The sequence below is a fragment of the Sebastes umbrosus genome, chromosome 5 (genome assembly GCF_015220745.1).
Source record: "Sebastes umbrosus isolate fSebUmb1 chromosome 5, fSebUmb1.pri, whole genome shotgun sequence".
In the NCBI taxonomy this organism is placed as follows: Eukaryota; Metazoa; Chordata; class Actinopteri; order Perciformes; family Sebastidae; genus Sebastes; species Sebastes umbrosus.
In genome coordinates, this window is record NC_051273.1 from 7,234,759 (window position 1) to 7,260,088 (window position 25,330).

Genomic DNA, 25,330 nt, shown 5'->3' on the forward strand with positions numbered 1-25,330 from the left:
TACAGGAAGCAGGGACTAAATACTTGGACACTGATGAGTCTGTACTTTCAGATGTGACGAGGCAAAAAAACAAACAGGTAATTGGACAGGTTTCGCTGGCTTCCTCTTGGCTTTGGAGATTTATTCAACCCTCGGAGAGTGGAGACTGAACCAAAGAATTAGTAAATTAACAAAAGCAAAGGCATATGAACGTGTGAGTGTGTCATTTTGGATCTTCCTTTTTACACATTATTCACAATTTACAACCAGCACAGGAAAGAAGCAAAAATTAGACAAAAAGATTCTGAAAAGAAAAATGTAAAAGGAGAAAAGTGGTGGTTCCTCTGTGGAAATAAAGGGACATTTCCATCACATCAGAAATCTAGAATAAAAGCTGTATCTGAAGAGAGAAAGGGTCCCTTTGACTCAAGGTGATCTTTTAAAGTACAAGTAGTCCTTTTTGGCAGAGACTGCTCCGGCATGAAAATGGCTTAAATTTAGAAATGAAGGCATTGAAAATTCAGTGCACACTTTTATAAATGATTATGTGGGTTTTACTATGACAGTTAAAAACTTATGACGCAAGAGATGCATCTGGAACAAAAAGTCAAGGTCGGAGTCCAACGTTACTACTGAACAGAATGTTCAACAACAGCTGCATCTGCGTAGCGTCCAACTCTGCAATGATTTCATGAGACAGGAGGTTCACTGACTCTAGGCCCACGTTACCCGTCCTGTCCCCTGTCCTCAATACACCTGCGTGAAGTCTGATTCTTTAGCCTCTGTGTCTGTGTGTGTGTCCCGGCAGCAGCAGCAGCAGCGGGTGTAATCTTGGCCTGTCTGCTGGCGTCACCTGCGCTCTAATCCCCTTAGTCATCACACACACACACACACACACACATGCGACCACATGCACTCACACTCAGCATGCGTACTGTAATACACAGGTAAGCCTCTCCTAAACGCTGCAGGGAATACAACAAGGGAAGCAGTTATAAAAGATTAAGATACTGTAATCACAGATACTGTAATAGATCAATAGAAGCGTATAAAAACAATAAATCTCTGATAAGACAAAACTTCAAAACATTTAATTTCTTGTAAACATTTAACTCTTACATAAAATATATTTTGTGTTCACACATTATTTACATTTCTTCTAGCAAAAGATGAAAACAGGTTTTCAAACTAAACTCTATTAAAGTCTTTTCTTAGATACAAATAGTATGTAAGGTAAACCAGCGAAAATATTCTAAATATAGAGACACATACACTTAAACACTTAAAGACACTTAAACAGATATTGATTTTTTTTTAGGTGGGCCTTTCTTTTAGGTGGCTGAACTACGTTTTGCTGCCGGCCCCGTCCACAGCTGTACATTGCTTTGCTTCCGTGCGGTAACTCCTGTCTGCTTCTCAAAACTGAGGGCGTGCCGGCTGTCATCTAGGTAGGTAATACACTGACTATGGATCACTACCTCATACAACCCTGCTTCAAAACACCTAAACTATCCCTTTAAGCCAAGTGAACTGAAGCATTCAGTGAAGTTGAACAATCATAAATAATGGGAACCAACTGTTTAATAGGATCTGGGTTGAGAAACAGTGAACAGACGTTAAAATATAGTTGACTTTCATTAAAAAAAAAAGCTGTCTGTCAGTTGTCACAGTGGGCCGAGGGCTACACCTGGAGCTTCAAACATCGTTGCATATCACACATTCATATGGTCCAAAAATATCTCTAAATATATCTATTTTTGCATACATATAAATGTTTAAATAATAATAATGAAAGCAGCGCTGTGATTTAACTAAATCACTTCTAACAAAATAGTACAATATTTTATATGCATGAATGTTTATAGACTTGCTGAACTGAAATAAAAAAATCCCTGTGAAGGGTGAAAGATGAGAAATCACTGCTCAACTGTGATTTAGCACGATATATGAGAACCAGGTGTAAAGTAGCAGTAGTGGGAATATTGAAAGCAATACTTGATGCAGTTGAACTCTGAATACAGAACAGCTGTTTGATGAATGTATTGCCCTTTAGAATGATGGAGATCATCCATTCATTCAGGGAAACAGAACAATGTGTGATTTTTATAAATGGAAATAAAAAAAGGTAAACAGCTTCAATCACTGGAGGCACAGTATAAGCAGAAACACCTTCAAATTGTAGTTATTGCTTCAAGTAAAGGATATCACTTTATTCAGTGCATCTGTTTAGCTGATGTGCTGCAGACTCTCTGATTCTGAGCCGATCAGCACGGTAGTGTGGTAAAGGTGATGTGTTGACCCGTGGTACTGACACAACGATCCAGGGCCTCTTTTAGCTCCATTAACTGGTTCCCTCCAAGTCTCAGCTTCTCCCTGGGAACACAAGCAAAGAGATCAATTAGATACAGGAGAGTGTGCGTGACAAATGGACAGATTTAAAGACCCTAAAAAACTATTTTCTCAATCATCTTGTTACTATAGTCATACAAGAACACAAACATTTCTGCCAAAATTGGAACATTGTGTCTTTTGCTGTGGGTGGAAAAAGGCAATATCACCTGCTTCCATGCATCAGTCTGCATTAAGCAATATTTTAATCTAAATCTGGTGACTTGTGGGTTTGGTCCACATTTTACCCACACAATCCTGATAAAAGAGATTGGCAGATTCTTAAATGTTAAACTCTTAAAGGTGCAATGTGTAAGATTCAGCAGCATCTAGCAGTGAAGTTGCAGATTGCAACCATCAAAAACATACGGGAAGTTACCGTCTTCGCTCCCAGGACTTAATCCTATAAACTGTCCCCAAAGTCCACACTGAACTGGGAAAAAGGGCGTTCAGGTATGCTGCTCCCTCTTCTTGGACTCAACTACAAAATGACCTGAATCTTCGAGAGCTGGTCTCACTCAATATCTTTAAAGTGCTTCTAAAAGACTTCTGGCTGTAGATGTTTTGAATGTTTTTTTCGATACCTTGTGATTCTGTAATTTGCTCTTTGTCTTCATTTTAAATTGTTTTATGTCTGCAACTGTGTAACTGTGCTGCTGCCTATCTTGGCCAGGACACTCTTGGAAAAGAGATTTTTAATCTCAATGAGTTTTTACTCCTGGTTAAATAAAGGTTAAAAAAAATAATACAAATGAATAAAATATCAACTAAGGACCATTTTCCCTCAAAACGTTAACTTTGATTGTTGCTTATGTAGTCATGAATATTTAATACCATCAACCTTCTCTGCCTAGGATTTGTGCATTATAGTCTTGAAAACTGTGATTCTTATTACTGCTGAATCCTGACTTGCTGTGTTTGCTCTTCTATGTCTTCATGCATTTATGGAGTAATTACTTGGTTTCACCAATGTACAGATCTGTACAATTCCCGCAGCGTGTCACAGAAGTCAATACCCCTGGTATACAGCCTTTCAGGTTGTGTTTAGCACAAATTCTCCGGCGTAGAGATATGGTTTCATGTGCACGTTTTTTATTTTTATTTTGACATTTCTGCTGCCCTATTTGGGGTTTTAGCAAAAGCCAAAGCCTGTTGGTTGGTTTTATATACCCTGGTTTTAGGTCAGTTATATATATATATATATATATATATATATATATATATATATATAAAAGCAGCAAAACGTTTGAACATCATAATAAATTGTCCAGTGGAGAATTGTACAACTTCACTTCGTACTATGTGGATGAACCTGGACCGCTCCACACAGACATCTTGATGAGTTAACTTTCTATGTGCTGATCATGCTCAGCACAGAATGTCCATAATCGACAAAAGAGCTTCTGTGCAGGCTGCAGCTTCCAGAGGCCCTGGGCCTCAATGACAGCTATTTACGCACACTTTCTCCAGCTGAATTACATTTTTTTTCTGGCTACAACACCACATACATCCATGCGGTTACGAATGCACAGACAAAAACACACAACCGTTCTTCACCGTGAGCACAAACACGATACACAAATCGTGCTGCTAGAGTCTTGGCAACGGCTGCCTAGCAGCGAAGACACTGAGGGAGCTTGTTGCTTGTTTGCTTCCTCCTCTGCTTTGTTTCCATTGGAACGTTATGTAACCACAGGGCGGAGAGAAGGAGAAAAGAAAGAGCAGTATTTGCCGGCTGTTGACGCTCCCTGTTTTCACTTTACATCCATCCATCCATCCAACTCCCCTTCCTCATCCAATAGTGCATCTGTGTTTTCATAACCTGTGGAAATCGCAGGTTGTGTTACCGACTCTTCACTCCCAGAATGTGTTGGTCAGTCACAAGTGATTTCACATTCCAGCATGCTCCACGGACAGATGGACTGTGTGAAAGGCTTCCCGTCAACGTGTTTACTTTGCTACAACTATGGACGAAGAGCATCAAGCTCTTGCAGGAAGGATCTCTGAACGCAGTCAGTGACGCACATGATTTGTGCACAGAGTCACTGACCCAGATCGACAACGTATACACAAAGAGGCAGAGCTGTGCTTCTCCTGTGTTACATAACAGCCTTTATATGTGTGCTTGATAGGTAGTTAATGGATATCCCCAGGAGACCAATGATTTGCACTAAATTTAATATAGAACCACATGATACATTGAGATGACATAACTGATTCCTGTTCTCCTCAAGCCAATCACATTATGCTGCTATGGACACATGGATCATCTCCATGGCGACCAACACTCGGTCCCCACAATCTACTGTTCAATATCAGAAGCAAAAGATGAACAATAGTAGGGAATAATGTGCAGGAGGGCTTTGAGACTTTCTCTTTATGCTTTTATTAACAGTGCTTCCCTTCTTTCGATGTACACCAATTATTCTGCGATGGCTGTTGTGTTGAAATTAGTGCTGTCACGATTGAATGAAATCACGATTGAATTGCAAATTAATCACACATTTTTAATCTGTTCAAAATGTACCTTAAAGGGAGATTTGTCAAGTATTTAATACTCTTATCAACATGGGAGTGGGCAAATATGCTTCTTTATGCAAATATATGTGTATATTTAGTATTGCAAATCAATTAACAACACAGAACAATGACAAATATTGTCCAGAAACCCTCACAGGTACTGCATTCAGCATAAAAAATATGCTCAAATCATAACATGGCAAACTGCAGCCCAACAGGCAACAACAGCTGTCAGTGTGTCAGTGTGCTGACTTGACTATGACTTGCCCCAAACTGCATGTGATTATCATAAAGTGGGCATGTCTGTAAAGGGGAGACTCGTGGGTACCCATAGAACCCATTTACATTCACATATCTTGAGGTCAGAGGTCAAGCGACCCCTTTGAAAATGGCCATGCCAGTTTTTCGTTGCCAAAATTAGCGCAAGTTTGAAGCGTTATTCAACCTCCTTCTCGACAAGCTAGTATGACATGATTGGTACCGAGGGATTCCTTAAGTTTTCTAGTTTCATATGATGTATCTTCGGTATCTTCACTCTAGTTTTAAAACTGAGCCCGCCACAACCTAAAAATCGCAAGTTGCTTTAATGCATTAAAGAAATTAGTGGCGTTAAAACAAATTTGCGTTAACTCCTTATTATCACGTTAACTTTAACAGCCCTAGTTGAAATCTTAACACTTTGATAATATGGTTTGCATAAAGCTGAGGCTTTTTAAAAGTCATTTTTCCATTTGACTTTCATTTGAAAGCAAAACATTGACCTTACGAGTGTGACTCAGTCTCACAGAAAGGCTTACGTAGGAATGCCAGTTTAAGATAACAAGGTGGCGCATGAAATGTTTGACCTACAAAGACTTGCGAGGGCTTTTTGTGCAGCCCCATTAGTAAATGATGAAACAGTATTATACTTCAGTAATATTATGGAATAGAGGATGAAAGAAACGCTTCTATACGTCTACCCCTCTATTTCTAACATGGCTATAATCAGTTTTTCAGAGTGAATGATCTGTCTTATCAAACACAAAGCAGTTTCTCTTCAGTGTAGCTTTAAATTACAAAGAACAGAAAATGAATTCATGTAAGGCTTTAGGCTTTCTTGAAGTCAGCTATGAGCTGTTCCCTATAGGTCAGTTAGTTTGTTCAAACAGCAGTCTGGTGTTTCCCCCTGGTTATTTGACTGAGTTACATAAAACGAATGTGTAAATATTGTGCTTTAAGATAATGCTGAAAGGGGTCACCGCTACGGATTAGGAGCTGGTGTTTAAGGTTGTGTGTCTGAGTCAATGAATTATGTAAGAAATGATATGCAAGTTAAATACTGACGGTAAAACACGCCGGCTTGACTTCACAAGCACACGATGTAAGAGAGAGGTGATATCTTACAACTGAGGTATTTGTTCTCATCTATCAGCTCAGCTGTGATAACCGACAGCGAAGCCGTATTAAAACACGTCAGGCGTCGACCCTGATGACACATCCACAGGTGAAAAAGAACCCAGGTGTAACTAAATCAACAGACACACGAGCAGGTAAAAAGAGATGCAAGGCTGCATATTTTCAAATATATCTTGGACCTGAATATACTCTAGCAGAAGGCAAACGGAGCAAAATTGGTTTTGTTTTGTTCCATTCCCACCCACTCTTAAAAAAACCCAGCAAAATCAAGATGGCATTCAGAAAAGGGCTTATATAAACACACAAGTTAACAGCTAAAACCTGCACATGCACATAAATTGCAGAAGTATCTAAAGACAAACAGTTTTGAAGTCTACATGTTCTTTACCGACTGCTGAATAACTGTTTCTAAGCCAGTAGTTTTATAAATATATGTATAAATACATTTATATTTTTTATTATAAAGCCAAAATAGTCGTTTGTTATCGAGATTGATAAGCAACACATAACTCATTTCTTAAAATCTTATCTGCTGTTGAGGCCCACTTGTACTGAAAGCTGCCTGCCAATGACCGAACATGCTCCTGGAACGGGCCTCCCCCCGAGGCTTTATATAACTGATGACATCATACCGCCGCGCTGAGCACCGATATCAAATATTTAACACCACAGATAATGCGTTCGCTAAGTAAAGGCCTACATCACATCACAGTGAATGTACCAAATAAAATATTTACAATCACAACACATTCAGCTTAACTTTATCTCTCAGCGGTGACCTGGTGGAACAAAAAGCTGGAGTGACGTTGACGGGTAAGTGCTCGCAAAGCTCTTCCGCAAAGTGACACAGCAGATGTTGTCTTTAATACTGTATAAACTGTTGGTCTTATCATGGTTTCATGTCACTATTCCAAGCAACAGAGTAACTCTTGTTATCTAATGATCATGCAATAATCGTTATCAATATAACAACCACTGTACTAATTCAGAATTATCTCTTTCAAGTGATCAAGAGCTACAAAATCACCTATACCATTAGTGAAAGTCTTTTATGAGGTTATTATGAAATCATCAGGGAGCTGCATAAAGAGATGACACATAATGGCCAGAAAACCAATAATCTGGTGAATACATAGAACTGTGACTTGTTTCCATGGAAGCTAACAGGTCCAACCTACTGTCATAAATACAGCAGGAATTTAGCTTCACGCGTATATCATGATGGAAATAGGTGTCTATAACATGTAAGGAGTTGGAAGACAATTATTTGATCTAACATTGTTCATAGTTTGGATATATAGGATATCAAATGATGACGTCCCTCGATATGTTTCTGTATGTTTATGTGCTGATATATATATATTTTTTATTTAACATAGTTGTATTGTTTATATTGAAATGTGTGTCTGTTTGTTTGTTTTGTCTTCATATGTTGTTTGACTAACCTAAAATTTAAATAAAAGCTTCACTGACAAAAAAGAAAGCTGGAATCCGCATTTGTTTTATGCTTTTTCTTTAAAAAATTATTATTAAAATTGATAGTGATTTTCTGTTGACCGACTAACCAATAACCAACCAATCATTTTCAGCACTACAATAGTTTAACTAAAACAGTTTAGTAGCATTTCAATGATCTCTAACATTCATATACATACACAACACTCATAACATGTCATATTAGGAGTGACGAGCAGAAGAAAGCAGACAAGAATAACAGGATAAGTAGGATAACAGTGTACTTGTATGTGTTGATATTAAGTCTTAGAAGAGACAAGATAATCTTAGAGAAGGTGTAAAAGTAAAGCCTGTGTTGCCTGAGCTGGTGAGAGAAAGGGGTAGAGGTCAGTTTGTCGTCTTACATTCAGCCCTTCTTTTTCTCAAGCTACATACAAATACCTCCTTCCAAAAGATACTTATAATTTACGTGTTGACAGTGACAATAGCCTGGTGAAGTGACACACAACTCACTTCAGCTGTTATCTCGGCTACGCTTGGTAAGTCAACACTTCGTTAACTTTATGAGAGTTTATGGGAGTCCATTCAGGAGCCGTCCATGCACTGTTTAATCTCCACGGTTCCAATAAAGTCCACTAAACATTTATCTCTAGTTCACAGTGCCATTTGAAAAGGAAACCAGCATTAAATCGTGTCCATGCAACAGATAAATCCTGACCCGTCAGGACGATGTGTGCGGGCCTCACGGTCCCATTATATGCCAGCAAGGTGGTAAATATGAGGAGATTAAATTGCAAAAGTACAAAGATCTATTAAGCATTCCTTCAAAGAAATATGTGTTAATAACCAGTGGGACAATTGTTTGGAATCGTTGACATGGCCACCGTTATTGTCAGAGCTCTGCTGGGGATATCTATGAGGAGGGCTATTATAACAAACTAACGGCTATGGCGCTGGATAAACAACACACATACCTGCCCGGGCATGCTTCAACAAAGAGCACAAGTATTCAGAGAACTTGAGATTGTTTGATTTGGAATCAAAATTTCTCATTTCGAATAAAGTCGTTGCCAAACGCTTACATCAAACTCAGCAGGCACATGTCAAACCAAGGCGCCGCTGGATCTATTTCACTAGTTTGACGTGCTTATCCTCCAAAGGAATGTGATAACAGATTTTTTAGCCAATTCTAGGCTTGTCCTGTATGTTAAAACGTATGGAAGCGAGTGGATAAACTTTAAACAAGTATGAGTTTATATTTGTGAAAGATTTGACACTTTTGACACGATTTGTCAGTAACTGGAACCACAGACAATCAAATGAATTAAGTCCTTGAAGGCCAGGCAGTAATGAACAGTTCTGCAATATTCAGCTAAACAAAGATGGTGTTAGTTGAACAGAAAGTGAAATCTGTTCAAACTAAAGTTGAATCACTGGACAAGAAAATGGAATTTCCCGTCTCTGACGTACAAAATCAAGGTGTGATTCACAAGAAAAGAGAATAAATCCTCTGGAAGAACAACTTTAATACTTGGTGGTTGAGTTGGATGCCCCAAGAAAACAGAATGATAAAAAGCAACATACGAATCCTCAATCTACCAGAAGAGGTGGTATGCTGATATCGGCGGAATTAGGAGTGAAAATGACTCCAGTGGATTTGGAACGGGGCCACAGGATTGGTGTCAAGGAGAAGAAGGCCAAATATCCACGTACTATAATCTTGAAGTTATGGAACTACCAGACTTAAGTCAATATACTAAAGGCACACAGTGACAAATTAATCAAGATCAGAGACCAGAAGATCAGCTTCGTTCAGGACCTGTCGGCTAAATTGAGGAGAATGGACTTGCATGGTAAATGGACTTGCATTTATAAAGCGCTTTTCTAGTCTTCCGACCACTCAAAGCGCTTTACACTACATGTCAGCATTCACCCATTCACACACATTCATACACTGATGGCAGAGGCTGCTAAGGTGCCAACTTTGCCCATCAGCATCTTATCTAAATACTCAATCACACACCGATGGCTATGCCTTCGGGAGCAATTTGGGGTTAAGTGTCTTGCTCAAGGACACATCGACATGTGACCCGGAGCAGCCGGGGATCGAACCACCGACCTTCTGATTGGTGGACAACCTGCTCTACCCTCTGAGCCACAGCCGCAAAAGGAATATTTTCCAATCAGACAGCATGAACGAGGGATTAATTCTCAACTACGCTATCCAGCAATATTGTGAGTATGGAATAGGGAACAGAAGTTGCAATTGTGTAAATGCAGTAGAAGCTCAAGCTAAGGTGAAAATAAGTTCCCCTGCTCCTGAATGGGCAGTGTCATGGACAGCACTGGAAGTGGAGCGCAGATAAGAAACTGGCAAACTATTTAACCTCACGAGTGTGACTCAGTCTCACAGAAAGGCCTATGAAGGAATACCAGTTAATGATAATAAAATATTAACTAAACTCATAAGTAAAACATTAGTAAATGTTCTACCAGATCCATTAAAAATAGGCACTCCCAAATATAAGAACACGTTTTATCATAATACAACACGCAAAAAAAGCACAATTTAGATTTATCAGTGATGGCTGTTGATGATGAATAAGTAGTCTTTGTTTAAAGTTTGAGAAAAATGTCATCTTCTGGCTGAGGACATAAATTTCGTAAAAATATTAAATAAACATCCTATAGCTGAGATTTATACGAATAATTTAAAGTTTCAGGAATTTACATTTTACATTGGAGAGGGGTTATTAGACAGGATTGGCCACATTTTGTGATGTGGGAAGTGTAATGTAAGTGTATATATTGAGAAATCTAAATAAAATGTATATTTGTGTATATTTATATATAAATATAATTGTGTGTGTGTGTGTGTGTGTGTGTGTGTCCTACCTGTATTCTTGTTGTGAGAAACAATCGAGAAAGTCTTTGGCTGTCACTCTGGAATCCTCGTCAACAACCTGAAACACAATGCATATGAGCTGAGCTAACAATGAACAGGTCAAGGTGAGCTCAACATAACAAAGACCACTACAGTGAACAAAAGGTCAAATGACTTTAATTAATGGCACCCATCTAATGTCGTACCAATAATAACTTGTGAAGTGGCACCAACCTTATTAGAGTGGATGATGCCGAGAAGCGTCTGGACTTCTTCTAAACCAGGAGGTGAGGACAAGACACTGGGTGGAAGAAAAACACAAATTTTAAAAAATGACCTCTCTTCCAGGTGAAGCTTGAAAAGTCAATCATTACCGCAATGCAGCATTTTGTCAGACATTTGTATTCAGTGAATCTGAACTTAACAACCTTTTGTTTTCACCATGGAGAGAGCATTTAAATTGTAAATTTAATCAAGTGCAATAAGAATTCTTTAAATTTCTTCTGTCCCGCTACCCATTTCCTCCAGATTCAACCATTTCTTAAGAAAGTTTTTAAGTCAAGACAATCATAAAGCATATATACATAATTCTCTTTTAGTCTGAACACAAAATAAATACACAGCACTTGAATGTTTTCTCTGCCTATTCATCCATCCATCACCATGCACGCAACCAAAATGCACACAAAAGCGCACACCACAGTCCATAACTTCATTTTAGAGGGCTACCCTGACGGCCTGGGGGAAATAGTAAAGTAACAGACAAAAAGAAAGCAAGTCATGACAGTCAAGGAGTGAAGACTGAGGAATAGAAAATGGTGATTTGAACAGAGACCTAAATTATCCATATTTAGTGTCTACAGAATGAGTAAGAGGGAGATAAAGAGAGGTCGCCTGCGTGGAATGAGTCACAGCTCAGCTCAAGCATGTGAAAATGAGTCTGTGTGTCTCCTGGGCAACTGCACTTGAGCAGCCCAACACGCGTGTACATGTGCAAAGATGCACACACATGAAGTATACACAGATTCCTGCTGATAATTGTAGCGTTGTACTAAAAAGTTTATTAAAAAATTCACTGTCTCTCCTTCATTTTAGTATATTTATTTTATCTTTTGAATTTCATTTTTTATTATTTAATAAATTATTTATTTCCTTTATTTCGATGATTTTTCTTTTTCCTTTGGTTTACTGATTTGTGATACTGTTCTCCAAATGCAATCCTGTATCTGATATATTATCCGTTTCATATTTGTGAATACAAAGGAATGCGGTTCTGTGATTCTTACGTATAAATGAAAATGAGCATTGACAAAACAGTGTACTGTAGGGCTGACCCGAATGCTTCGAAGCTTCAACTGTTGCCATGGTAATCGACCTCCAAATCAGTATTCGAATGCTTTGTTTTATAACAAACTTTCTCATTTTACATCTAAACCGTGCATTACAAGATGATTCTGAAAACATTTGAGGCGAGAAATAGGCATTAACGTAACATAATATACTGACATAATATAATTGACTCATATTTGATCAGCGCTGCCTAGTTTGACCGTTTGATCAGAGTTCGCAAGTGATTTACAGCCGGCTCTCATAGACAGCAGATGGACAGACTTCAGATCAGCTCTTACTGCTTGTTTTCCTCTGGTCTGTGAAATCTTGCAGTTGCCGTTAGGAGCACCAGAGGACACAGAGGCACATGATTTTTTTCAGGTTACCTGTTTCACGTACTACTGTCAGGATATAGCGACCGTTTTATAAAAATAACTTTTTTTAATCATATTTGCTCCAATCTCGCCTACTTCAGCTTCAAGCAGCTCCAGGTGTACTATCTGTAACATGACATCATTGACAGGAAATGAAAGATAAACATCGCCTAACACTCACATAGTACGTACATGCATGAATCAAAACATACACCTTCCAGATATGACAAAACATCTGGTAATGAAGTACCACTGTACTTGTCATATACTGACAGAAACAATAAACAGGGGAGCTATAGAAGCCTAGAGGGTTGAAGTGGTAATAAAGTGCACTTGGGACTTAGGTGTTTAGTGGGTTATGATCTGAGAGGGCTGTTTTGTCTGTTTTATAGCCACTGAGCTGAGAAAACACTGCCAGATTTAAGCATCATTTTTCTTTCCCTCTCCCATTATTACAGAGATAAATGTCTAAAAAACACCCTCATGTTGTAGCTAAAAACATTATTGTCCCAATTCTTATCACCATTTTTAATTGGTTAAACCGGTTCTGTACTATAAGATGTTAGAGCAACAGATTCAGAGGGGAGTACAACCAACCAAGAGATAACAAAACAAAGGACGTCAGAATAAAGCAAGCCTGGAAACATAGCATCACAAGTATTATGATCAACAAGAAGAAACCGGGATGGCAGGAGGAAGAAGCACAGCCATTTAACTGCAGTGTTGAGTGATGAGCTGTCATCTCAAGTGATCTGTCTTGGCTGATGTACTGCTTAAACTAACTGAGAGAAACTTTATTAAAAGTGTCAATTAGATTTTTTATTTCATGGTCACATAACTTATTTTTAAGGTTATTTTCCAGAGCATATCACAATCAAAGGAAAAGTCTTCTATACTGTTTTTGTAGACTGAGACAGACGGAGTGGGAGTTCAGAGTGACACCTGGATGAAACAGAGGGATCAACAGACACTTTGCCCTTTGGATGTCAGTTCAGTTACTGTTCCCTCAAAGAGAACCAAATGTCACAGTGAATCCCATCCAGGGAATAAATAATGTGCTGACTCCTGACTGAACCTTATAATTGTGTGATGTTGGGATGTTTTAATGTGTGTGATAGAGAGTAAAAGAGAGTGAAAAATAACAAACAGGACAAATATATCGTGAAGAGCATAGACTGTATATAAGAAGTGGACATAGTCACCGTGACGTCACCCATTTGTTAGAGGACGCCATTTCGAAGCCTCGAGTTTGACATTTTGGCTGTTGCCATCTTGTTTTTTTGCTACCAGAAGTGACACAAGAGGGTGGAGCTAAGTACAACTGAACGCTGAATAAGACATTTTTAGGCGACCAAAATGTTACAATTAACTTTCATAACTTGACAACTTAACACTGTAAAAGGGTTAAAGTTGTAAGACGAAAACACGGACAACTCCCAGACCGGACAACGCCATGGTAGCAACCTGTCAACCACAAGGTAGCCACCTCCTAAAGCATAACCTGCTTTATGGTCTATTTGACTCTAAATGGGACCATAATTTACTAAATGAACATCATGCTGTATTGAAGAAGACTTGAAACTAGTGATTGAGACCATAAACTCATGTTTACAATGTTTACTGAGGTAATAAATCAAGTGAGAAGTAGGCTCATTTTCTCATAGACTTCTATACAATCAGACTTCTTTTTGCAACCAGAGGAGTCGCCCCCTGCTGGCTGTTAGAAAGAATGCAGGTTTAAGGCACTTCTGCATTGGCTTCACTTTTCAGACCCGGAGGTTGCTGCCTGGTGAAGACTTGAGTAACCTAATTATTAAAGTCTAGCCATCTTTGTAAAGTAGTCATATTATATTAATAGAGCTGAAAGAGCTCTGAATTGTGGGATGTTTTCTTGCACCTGCCAAAATAGCAATGCAAATCATCACCAACTTAACAGGAAACAAGTCGAAGGAAATGATTACAAGGAAATGACTACAAGGAAATGACTACATGCAACTGACGTCAGCTTGAGAAACAATCATCAAAGAAGACCGAAGAAGAGCACGAAAGACCTCCACCAATATGTCATCTTGCAATGACATCAATTCTTTATGGTGGAAATTCCTCATTGCACTCAACCAAAGATCCACTCAGCTTCTTGCCCCTTTGTGATTACCATTGTGACTGCTGGATGATGTGTTCACATCTGTGTGAAAGGTAAGTAAATACAAATATTTTCAGATGCCACTGAAGGGCCAAGCATACACTGGGAAAGCCTATAGGAGCTGAAGACATCTCAGGCAGAACTGTTAGCATTTTTCTTCTCAGAGGCACTGTGAGAAACTAAACAGTGCTACAGTGTGGCGCTGTCTGTTGCGTCATGGGAAAGGTGATAAGGCAAAGCTACAAGGTTAAGCAGATTAACACTACTAACACTACATGCCAAATAGGGCCTGAGGGCTGACCACACACACACACACAGACACACACACACACACACACACATATACACACACACACATAACTAGGACACAGGAAGGCGTAGGCTGGTTAAGGACAAGTGAAGGACAGTTTAAAGGGGCTTCTTCTGGCTGTTGAGACAAAAGTGAGACACACCTGTGAAGGCATGAGGAAGGTTAAGTCAGAGGGTTTAGTAAAGATGGACAAGTGGGGATGGTGAACAGAGATCGTCACAATAGTTATGGAGGGTGCTGCAGGAGAGGGGTGCATGTTGCATTCAGAGGAGCCACAAGTTCCTGCTCAGAAACTTCTTTTTAGACAATTTATTCCGTTGCTTAAGGGCCCAGGCTCTTTAAACCAAACAAGGATTATGTCTGTAACACATTTTGCATATGTATACAGCTACGGCAAACAAGTTTAACTTCTGTTTACAAGGCACAGCTACAACAGAAAGTAGGGTAGGAGATTATGCCATTTAAATCTTGCAATTACAGATTTTTCGGACACTTGGGGGCAGCAGAAACTAGCTGTGAACACAACACTGACATATCATCACTTTTAGGTTGACATGGCGAACATGTGAGTTCCTATTTACGCATCCGGCAACACAATCTTTCATTTGGAGTCATGTTTCTGGTCACCTGGCGAATGTAGGTCAAATATCCACTCTCCTTTTAGCTCTGTTTTTGGCTGCTAATTGCTCCACTATGTTCACTGGCTAGTTGCTAACTTTGCTGGGCAGATAGTTTACATTTGGTTTTTAGAGCTTCTTTTGCTGAAAACAGCTGCCTTCTGCGGCTAAAAAAACAACAGTAAAAGAGCGGTAAGAGTGAAACAAAACCAGAAAAACTAAAACAATGAGCTAAAAATCACAATAAAGCTCTGTAGAGCTGAGGGGAACTGCAGAGTCGGGTGATAATTCTTTGTGAGTTCATCACCATCAGCGACCTCTATTCACATACAAGTTGTCATGTGATTCCTTGTTAATATAAAAACATTGAGTATAGCCTCTTAATACAAATGACCAAAATGAGTAGACTGAATATAAAATGTTAGAGGACATAGTGACCAACAAGCAGAGAAAGCAGAATGTCTGTGGTATGTGTGGGCTGAGATACCTGCTGAAAGATTGAAGCAGCTGTGAGACCATGGAGGACAGTCTGTGCAGACAGTCCAAGGCGCCCTGCGGTGGTGGGGGACCTCCCACTGGCTGAGCACTCCGCATGTTGTGAGGGTCAAAGCCCAGAGCATTGAACACTTCCAAGCTGAAACATGACAGAAAATAATGACCTTAGGGGTCAGCGGAGTGGAACAAAAAACAAAATAAACAACCTCAAAAGTGTTGTTTTTGTTCATGCAATTTTTCTCCTCATTTTCCTCTCCACTTTCTATCAGCAGAAGCGTTGCACGAGACCTCGTTCACTGTACAGAATGGTGTCTTCTTGCAGCAAGAAACAACTTTTGCATGTGAGGTGACATAAAGTCCAAATATAAACAAAGTGCTTTGCTCTTTCAAAAAAAAAAATCAAGGCATTTTTTTCTGTAAATCTGTCATGTTCTCTGTAATCATCCCAGCACTGTCAAATCTCTGTTCCACCCACCTCAATTGAAAAACATAGGACCAGATGTTCTCAAACACAGCCCACACCTCCTGGTGAGAGACCTGAGCAGACATGGGCTGTTTGTCTTCATCCTTATCATTCATGACAACATCACCGGCAGGAGATTCCCACTACACACACAGATGACAGATGTAGCTTTAAAATCCAACAGTGTCAAATTAAAACCTGTGTATAATATGAAAATGCATCCTGCTGTCTGAGTAATTACCATTTTGGTTATCATTATCAACTCATTGAAATCTAAAACAGAATAGATTTCCCCCAAGTGCTATCTGGGTATAAACACAATACACAACAGAATCAGGGTAGAAAAATATCTATTGTGCATTTTTTGCATGAATCACACTTAAAACTTTTCTCCTAGCTGACCTGCGGATGTAGCTTATTGTAAAGGTTGTCCATTATGGAGATGGCACTGGGAACAAGGGTTGAACTCTTCCTGAATGCTTCCACAAGCTCCTTAGCTTCTTGGAAGGCTGCGGAGGCAGCGCTATAGTCCGCCGTTTTACCTGGGTAAAGATATGATAGACAGATATGAGCCATCAGATATGTACCAGTAGATGCACATAAAGATACACTCAGTTGCCAGTTCCTTTTTGGTAAACCTATGCAAAAGGGAAGAGGATGTTTAGTGTGTGTGTGTGTAACTTTGTGAGAAGAACTGTTATGAATATAAAGATGTGGTGAGACACGGTGGCGAAAAACCAGTCAGCTCAGACTGACTGTGAGCATGTGTCTTACTGTAAGTCCAACTCTGTTTTGCCATCACTTGGACCTGTAGCAGGATCAGGCTGTCGTCATGAATCTACTGGGATCTATGACAGGTGACACCATTCTCTAGCCCTGACCTAACTTACTAACTCAAACTTTAAAGGTGTAATATGCAGGATTTATCTAAAATAACAATGTAAAGACTGAGTATAGACAAAGTAATACTTGTCAGTCATCACTTTTGACCCACTAGAAGTGTGTGGCGATGTCTGTATCTACAGAGGCACTGCTCTGTATTTTTTTATTCTCTTCACATTTTGCTGTTTGGGATGTTTTTGGGCTTCAGCCTTTGTACTCCGGGTGTGTAGCCCGCATGCATCCAAGAGGAAGCAAGGAAAATGGCGGACACTGCACCGAAAAAAACGCAAATATAGCGAGGCTAAAAGCGGGTAAAGCTCGTTCCAAACCAAGAGTGAATCTGGGATTGGCTTTCCCTTTCGCAGCCGGATGTGATGCTGTAGGTGGTACGCTGGGCTGTGTTCTGGCAACCGCGGTCAGGGGAGGGGGGGGGGGGGGGTCATCTTTGAATGTTGTGTTAACAAACAGTACGTGACAATTCCTGCATAGTGGGCCTTTAAAATTCAGCTTTTATTACATTTTAGGAGGCTGTAAAAGGTCTGTCCTCACAAGTGGCAATAGCTACAACTGACTACACACACACACTCACAGCCTGCCAGAAAATCGCATGCAGTACTTTTCCACTACTAGATTTGTTCTTAGCCTCACATGCAGTTTATCCCTCCTTCTTCCTCCTCCTCCTCTTCCTCCTCCTCCTCCTCTCCTCGCCCTACTCTCACTGTCCTGGCACAGAGCCAGGCTGCGTGGTACCAAGAAATCCAGAATCATGTTAGTGTATCAAGGATAAACAGAGCAAAACTGTTGTTTTAGCTATTAACATTCTTGTGAGGATTAAAAATCATAGTGCCACTGTTGGAGCAGTCACCCCACACAGGTGGACAGAGAGATTGAATGAAAGGCTGACACACACACACACAAACACACACTCAGCACTGTAAGCGTGATGTAATTAGATCCAGTGTTGAGATCCAGGGGCAAGGAGTGCTGCAGTGGACAACTCAGCATCTTTCTGACACACATTTGTGTGTCCTGTTTTAGCACATGACCTAATTCTGTATGTAGTTCTGTAGGGTTATAGCGCAGTGCAGGGCTGACCACGTCATACCCCAGTGGCTTTTATCCAGGGGATGACTCAGTATCTCATCACCGCTGTCCGGAAAGAATAAAAGGACAAAAAACGCTCGGCTTACAGTCTTAAAACTGTTATTTAAACTCCTCTGAGAGCTCAGCTTGGCCGTTTCCACAGATATGAAATTTTATGCTCTCGTAGCTCACGTAATATCTCAAGTTTATTAATAGTTTTTTTTCTCAAAATCTGTTGTTCACATTCAAAGGAATATCAAAATCAGCTCCTAGGAAACTGGCATTCAAATGTTTTCCTCTATAGTGTATGAAGTTATCGAGCGTTCCCAAATCCCATCAACAGAGAATATGTTAAATAAAACACTGTAAGAGGTTAACACCTGAGTTGATGTACTGCACACAATGTAAGCCATACTAGAAATAATCACAGCTTATGGAAATGCAGCTAGAAAAAGAAGCTAAAACAGAGCTCATTTCTAAAGTGACTTGTTGTTGTGGAATAGATTGCTATTTTTTTCACTGTGTTACATATTCATTTTCACAATACTTTCTATGTTCTTTTGGTTACATTTCTCAAGTTATTGTACAACTGTACGCTGATGTATTGTCTGTTTGGAGACATTATTTTTCATATATAGTGTTCAGTTAACCTTGAGGATGGTGCCAGTCAGAGCTGCAACAAGATTCCAGACAAAAACCCAAGACTGTAAATCTTTAACTAGGGTAAAATATAATTAAATCATTTAAAAAAAATTGTTCATAGGGTGAAAAAAACATTTAAAAAAATGTGTGCTCATTAGAAGACCGTTGAAAACCACTCAAATACATAATAGCCCTTCCCCCCTTCCACCTACATACCTGAGTTGAAGAAGTCGATGAGTTTTAAAACAGTTTGCTCCATCCACCGTGGGACAACCTGCCCAAAGACAGCAACCCAGTGCTTTTTCAAACACTGCAAGACATCTCGAAGAGTCCAGGGTGGTTTTACGTAAACTATCTGTTAACAGAAAAAAATAAAATAAACAAACACCAACATGAAAAATAAATTGCAAAAAAATTGTGAAAATATTGCAACGTTCAAAATGTCAATCTGGGCCATCTAGACTCCTGTTTAGCACACAAGAGGAGATTTGATCCATAATTTTCCACCCAAAACACATAAATCTGATCAAAGATGACCAACAAGATGCCTTGAACTCATGCAAAGATTAAACCAAATATGCGCCTTTAATCACTTCATGAAAACCAGACATTAGTTTTCCATGTTTTAAATGCATTTTAGAAACAGTAATTAAAATATAGTCTAAAAGATAAAGTGACATTCCAAAATCCAATGTTACCTCTAGCCAGAGCTCATTGTAAGCGGCCTTCATCTCCACCTCTAACACATCAGACAGCACGTCTCGGAGGCAGACTTCTAGTTCACAAACACTGCTATTGTTCCATTTTGTCTCCTCTTCATCCTCAATTGCGCTCAGTCGCTTGTTATCTGTGATCAGTTACATACATACATATTGTATATGAGTAGATACACAAAATAAACACATAATGCAGGACAGCAGTTACTCTTTAAATGAGATGATGTGCATGTATGTGCAGCAGGAGAGAGAACGGGAGCATATAACAGGACAAAATACGTAAAATGACAGCTGTTTTGTGGCAAAAGCATCCTCCAGAGTGTGTATTTTTTGTTTGTTATAACTGCTAAAATGCCACCTGAATTGAACACTTAATACACATAGACTTGGAGTGAGGCAAAGTAAACTGGAAGGGCTGGGAAGACACGGCAAGTGCACAGATGGAATGTGCTGTTACACCATGACATGGAACAAGGCAAGTCATTTCCTGTTTTGCAAGAAGCACACACATTAATCCCTGGCTCACCTTTCTCTTCTACAAAGAAGCCTGTTCTCTCTTGACAGTGTGGCTGGACCGCTGCACATCTCCTGCTCTGCATTGGTAATGACACAAGAGGGCCGATGTGAGGCAGCATGGGAGGCTTAATGTTTTGCGGAGGGTGAAAGCCATGTCTGGATCTTCCGATCTCTGCCTCTAAATCACTCTTGCTGAGGGCCGTCACCCCACTCATGAGGGCCTTACAGCATAGGTTCTTATCATCACTAGAGAGGAAAGAGGGGATGACATGTTTTTTTTATTCAGACAAGTCTATAGAGTGCTGCAGGAATGAGTCCCAAAACCTGGAAATGAGGTTTTAGTTAGATACCTGAAATAAGGTCTGTTAACGCAAGCTTAAAAGATTTTAATGTTTTGTTATAAAATACATCAATAAATACCCCGCAATTTTTAACCCTTTATGTGTCTTTAAAAAGGCGGTTGCTAACAAGTGGCTAAATGAGACTACTAAACGTCATCACGCCGACTCCTCTGCGTTTACAGCCTCGTTGAGTATACTCGCGTTCATGCGACCGTGGTGTAGTTCGTTTATAGCCTAACATCAGCTTTGTACTTCCTGCGATTACATTCACACTTCAAAAATCATAAAAGTGGTGTTCATTTGTGAAGATTATCTTGCTGAACAAAACATGTGAGTATCAGAAACGTGTGTTTGCCACAGAGTTTATTTTCTGCAATAATCCCAAACCCAATGGAACAATCCCACTGGCACTCTATATTGGCAGTGATAACACAAACTGGAGGTTTGGTGGCTAACATCGAATCCAGAAGTATCTGATCTGTTGCTGTGCAACACCAATCGAATGTCTGCCCACTAACTTCTCCTTTAATTTAGCAAAATTATCAATAACAGTGTCTGGAAACAGTGGCAGTCAGAGAAATAGGTCAAAAGGAAAAAGAAGCTGAAACAATACAATAGCCGCCCTACTGTGCAAGCCAAAAAATCCCTGAACTAAACTCTCCGTGCTCAGCACATCTATTCTTGCCCAATTAGTCTGTCTGGCCCTCTCTTTCTTTTTCTCTCAGCCCAACTGGAACTATCTGGCTGGACCCACTCACAGTCACATGCATGTGCATTATTTGCAGAGGACACAGACTCTGCAGCAGCAGCAGTATATAGCATAGTAGGGGGAGGGGGGACTCACGTGCATAGAATGAGAGCACACTCTGGATATAGACTCTGGTATTGCAGGCAGCACTGCAGCACCCTGTCATCGTTATTCTCAGCATTCAGACCATCTGGGGACAAGGAGGTACAAAGAGGAAGAGGAAGACAAGGGTGACGGAGAGAAACAAGACAGTCTGTTAAAGAGACATGTTTAATTCACAACACGGATAGCTCATGGTGAGCGTGTTACCACTCTGTACAACAGAGTATTGTTTTTCTTTTAAAGACAAGGGGGAAGATTCAAAGATGAAGAACACAAGATGCAGATTTCAGGCCTATTTCAAGAGATGCACTAAATACTTAGAAATAGTCAACAATATCTCTGCTAAATCTCCTTTAACACAAGTCTTTTTGAAGAGAACCTCATAACCCTGTTTAAAAAATGTCTGATCAATATTATATACACTACAGCTAATATGTGGGTTACCTTATGCATGGGTGAAAACTGGCCTTGAGATTCTCACTATACATGTATGCTATGATGATGAATTCTGGAGGACCAGCTTAGCGATAGTGCCACCTAGTGTTTATGTTAGTGTTGGGCAGGGATGCATGGCAACTCTGTGTGTGTGTAAGGTAGGAAAGCTCTATATAAATGCATAATGCAATAGTGTTAATAGTCAAGTTACTCATCACAGACTGTAATCTCTCACAACTCAAAAAACAAAATAATGGCTTTAATTGCAAAAAATAAATCATGCAAACTCTTCTTACAGTTTTTCTCAATTGCTTTGGCTCAATTTTTCGAAACAGTCTTAACATTCTCTAAGCTATACGTCCAATTATCCCAACTGTTTGATGGGACATCACAACTCTAGTGCATGTCTGCAAAAGGTAGCAAAATCTGAAAACAGGATCCGCACACTGCATTGGTACCACCCAGCAATTTTAATTAGGCAACGTTTCGATCTAACAGAGATCTTCGTCAGGCATTGTCAAGTTACCGTCACAAAGCAGAACAGGCAATATGTGGACACAGACACATCCCCCACTCAGGTGCTTGTGATCTGCTTGATTGGAAGCCAATCAGGTCACACAGCTGGTCCAATCATGGGAGGCAAAACATTCCTCTAAAAGATAACACTGAAAATATCAAGTCATTGTTGCACAAGCACTAATCTATTACATCACAGGTTAAGTTCAAACATTATTAGTTACAAATCTTTAAAAATATTATATAAAAAAATAGATGTATTTGTTGTCAATCTACTCACTGGACCGATCAGAGCAGGGCTGACAAAGATCTCTGTTAGATTGAAACGGTGCTTCATTAAAATTGCTGAGAGCAACCAATGCAGTGTGCGAATCCTGTTTTCTGATTTTTTTGCCTTGTGTTGATCGAGCACCTGTAAAAACCTTTCGGATGTGCGTACCCCACAGCTTTTTTTTGCAAAAGGTAGTAACTCACCCAAAACATCTCATTCATGCTTCAAAAGCTAGTTATTGTGTCATAAAATTGGCCAGTGGCACCAAAATGAAAACAAATTTCGTCATCGTGTGAGCCGTACTGGTCAAAATGTTTACATGTTTTTCATTATGACAGTCAACCCTGGAAATGACAGTGACTGCTTACTGTAATATACAAGAATCAGTTTTGTCTAGCTGAAGGCTATTGTGTATCACACTGAGCTGTTTACATTCCCATTTCAACAGTAGGCCAAAGTTTTCTGGGAAAAGTCAGTACTATACATTAGTATACAGAAACAGGAAATGCACATGTATGTTCATACAGTAAATGTATTTGTGTAACAATGTGTTATATGTATTATAAACAGAAAATTCACCTTTGACCTTTCATATAAAGTCATATAGAAGTGAACAGAAAATCTGCCACTAAATGACATCCATGCCAAAAAACAAACCCTGCAACAATGAAAAAAAACTGCTGTAGTTCAGTAAAAAACAACTAATTGTACCTCCTCACAGAACATAACACCTTGTCACAGATATTTATGGATAGATTTTGATGATTGAATGGATCATTTTGCATGTGATGGCTTAAACAAATGAAATAATGTTTAGAAGTTGTGAAGAGGATGACAATTTCACTGAGAATCGACTCATTAGTTTTGATCAGCAAGACGTGCAAGTGGTTATTGTGCAAATTGTAGATAATTGTACTGACTCTTTGTGCCAAAACACGTGCAATTTGCTTGAATGGATGAGAAATTAAAATCTGTTGTGAACAACAAACTAATTGATCAAAGATTTGAGCCTATTGTTTTGAAAAAAATAATTATCATTCGAGAAGTGAGCCAAAGCGAATGAGAACTACTCTAATATGATAATTTAGAAATCAATGACCAGGCTCTAACAGAACTCAACAGCCAAACATCCCACAAGGACTGTAGTGTTGATTTCAAAGATTATTCTATTGTGATGTTTTTACACAAAGAAAACATCATCACATTTTTGTCTATGATAACACTCAACAGTCCCCAGTAGAAATCTGATATGGGCTCATGGACAATAACAACTCTTAACTTCTAGCTTCCATACTTGGTTGTAATAAATGGTACTTTCATATTTTCCTTAAATCAGCACTCACCGATGCTCTCGGCAGCCTGCTGCCCAGACTGCCCCCTCAGGTTAGGTTCCCGATTCTTCAGACAGTTGTAAATGTACGAGATGGCAGGAATTGCCAGGTGGGCAACAGAACCTGGCATGCCTCTCTTACTTTTTAGGGAATCCAGTTCCTGAAGCACCACCCAGGGGATCAGCACTACAGGGACGCCCAGGGATAAGAGAACATGAAGTGGGGAGAAAGTAAGTAGTGATGAGTCCATATTTCATAACACGAGTGCATTTCATCATGGCTAAGTAAATCCCCAAAATAAGGAAATCATACTTTCTTGAGATGTTTTTTTATAATAATGTCATTTTCCACTTTTTATGATGAGAATCTTTCTTGATGAGTGGATGCTTGTTAACTTAGACTTTCCTCAATTGTGCTATGATCACTGTATCAGGACATTAGCCATAAAATATTACTCAATTAATTACTATGATAGGGAAAATGTAATGGCAAGGAATAAGGGCAAATATAAAATGAAACAAAGAGGACCGAGGAGAGGTTTTGCTTCTTTCTTTTGGAGATGCAAACATATTTTGTGTTTACTTCTAGCATTTAGCTGACAACTGGCCAATCTTGGGAGTGAAAACTAACTGGATACTTTGTATAATGGCATGTTATATCATTATATAACATAATGAAATAACCAGAAATCATTCTACAAGAAACATCATGTATTAAAATCACTCACCAAGGCCGTGACATTGGATCTGTCTCACATAACCCAGGTGACTGAGGAGAATGTTGGTGTCCAAAACAATGATAAGGTCTTGCTGTGGAGGTTGTTGACCTGTAAAAAGACAAGTTCATGTATAGTGAATTGTTTGATGTTGAACGTCAAAAGTTGACACCTGAACAAGGCATAAATTATTGAACTTAACTAATAGTGCCTACATGCAGTCATCAAAGAGTTTGAATTTTACACTTGCATCTCTCAATAAAACAATAGTACTTACAGTGTGGGTCTGCAGCTCCTTCTGGAGGGTCTGTGTCCATACAGGTGAGTTCCCCATAGCTTTGCATTACATTCATCTCCAATCTCTTCTCAGAGCGGGCAAGATGAAGCTCTTCCACCACCGTCATCTACATAAAAACACTGATGAGAGTACTGCAATATCTTTATATTTGCAGTACTACAAACGGGTTGTCTGTGGCGACATTCCCCAGCAAAAACTGCTGTTTTTCTCCACTTTATACACAAAACAAATGGAATGAAATGGAACACATTCTGTACAAAAGACTGCTAAACTTGTTTTCACTCAAATAGAAATTCTAAATCAACCAGGACTGAAATCGTAAAGGTCCCATATTGTAAAAAATAATATGGGACCTTTAAGGATTGCCACTTTAAAAACAAAC

General features: G+C 39.4%; 1 protein-coding gene and 1 long non-coding RNA gene across 3 annotated transcripts in view; one reads left to right on the forward strand and one right to left on the reverse strand.

Annotated features, from left to right (window-relative positions):
- Positions 1–1,055: 1,055 nt before the first annotated feature.
- The window catches only part of swt1 (SWT1 RNA endoribonuclease homolog), a 31,182-nt gene continuing 6,907 nt past the window's right edge, over positions 1,056–25,330 (reverse strand). For both annotated transcript variants that reach the window (XM_037771169.1, XM_037771168.1), the window contains exons 5-17: positions 24,928–25,054; positions 24,663–24,761; positions 23,948–24,121; positions 21,377–21,470; positions 20,202–20,437; positions 19,658–19,806; positions 19,176–19,314; positions 16,755–16,894; positions 16,365–16,495; positions 15,882–16,028; positions 10,856–10,922; positions 10,633–10,700; positions 1,056–2,352 (exon numbers count right to left, since the gene is read on the reverse strand). In XM_037771169.1, the coding sequence (XP_037627097.1) occupies positions 2,244–2,352; positions 10,633–10,700; positions 10,856–10,922; positions 15,882–16,028; positions 16,365–16,495; positions 16,755–16,894; positions 19,176–19,314; positions 19,658–19,806; positions 20,202–20,437; positions 21,377–21,470; positions 23,948–24,121; positions 24,663–24,761; positions 24,928–25,054 (1,680 nt within the window). In that variant the 3' untranslated portion in view covers positions 1,056–2,243. The remainder of the gene's footprint in view (positions 2,353–10,632; positions 10,701–10,855; positions 10,923–15,881; positions 16,029–16,364; positions 16,496–16,754; positions 16,895–19,175; positions 19,315–19,657; positions 19,807–20,201; positions 20,438–21,376; positions 21,471–23,947; positions 24,122–24,662; positions 24,762–24,927; positions 25,055–25,330) is intronic.
- LOC119489039 lies at positions 2,952–13,398 on the forward strand. The gene is made up of 3 exons (XR_005207081.1): positions 2,952–2,962; positions 7,136–7,140; positions 12,912–13,398. It is a non-coding gene; the product is annotated as an uncharacterized LOC119489039 (long non-coding RNA).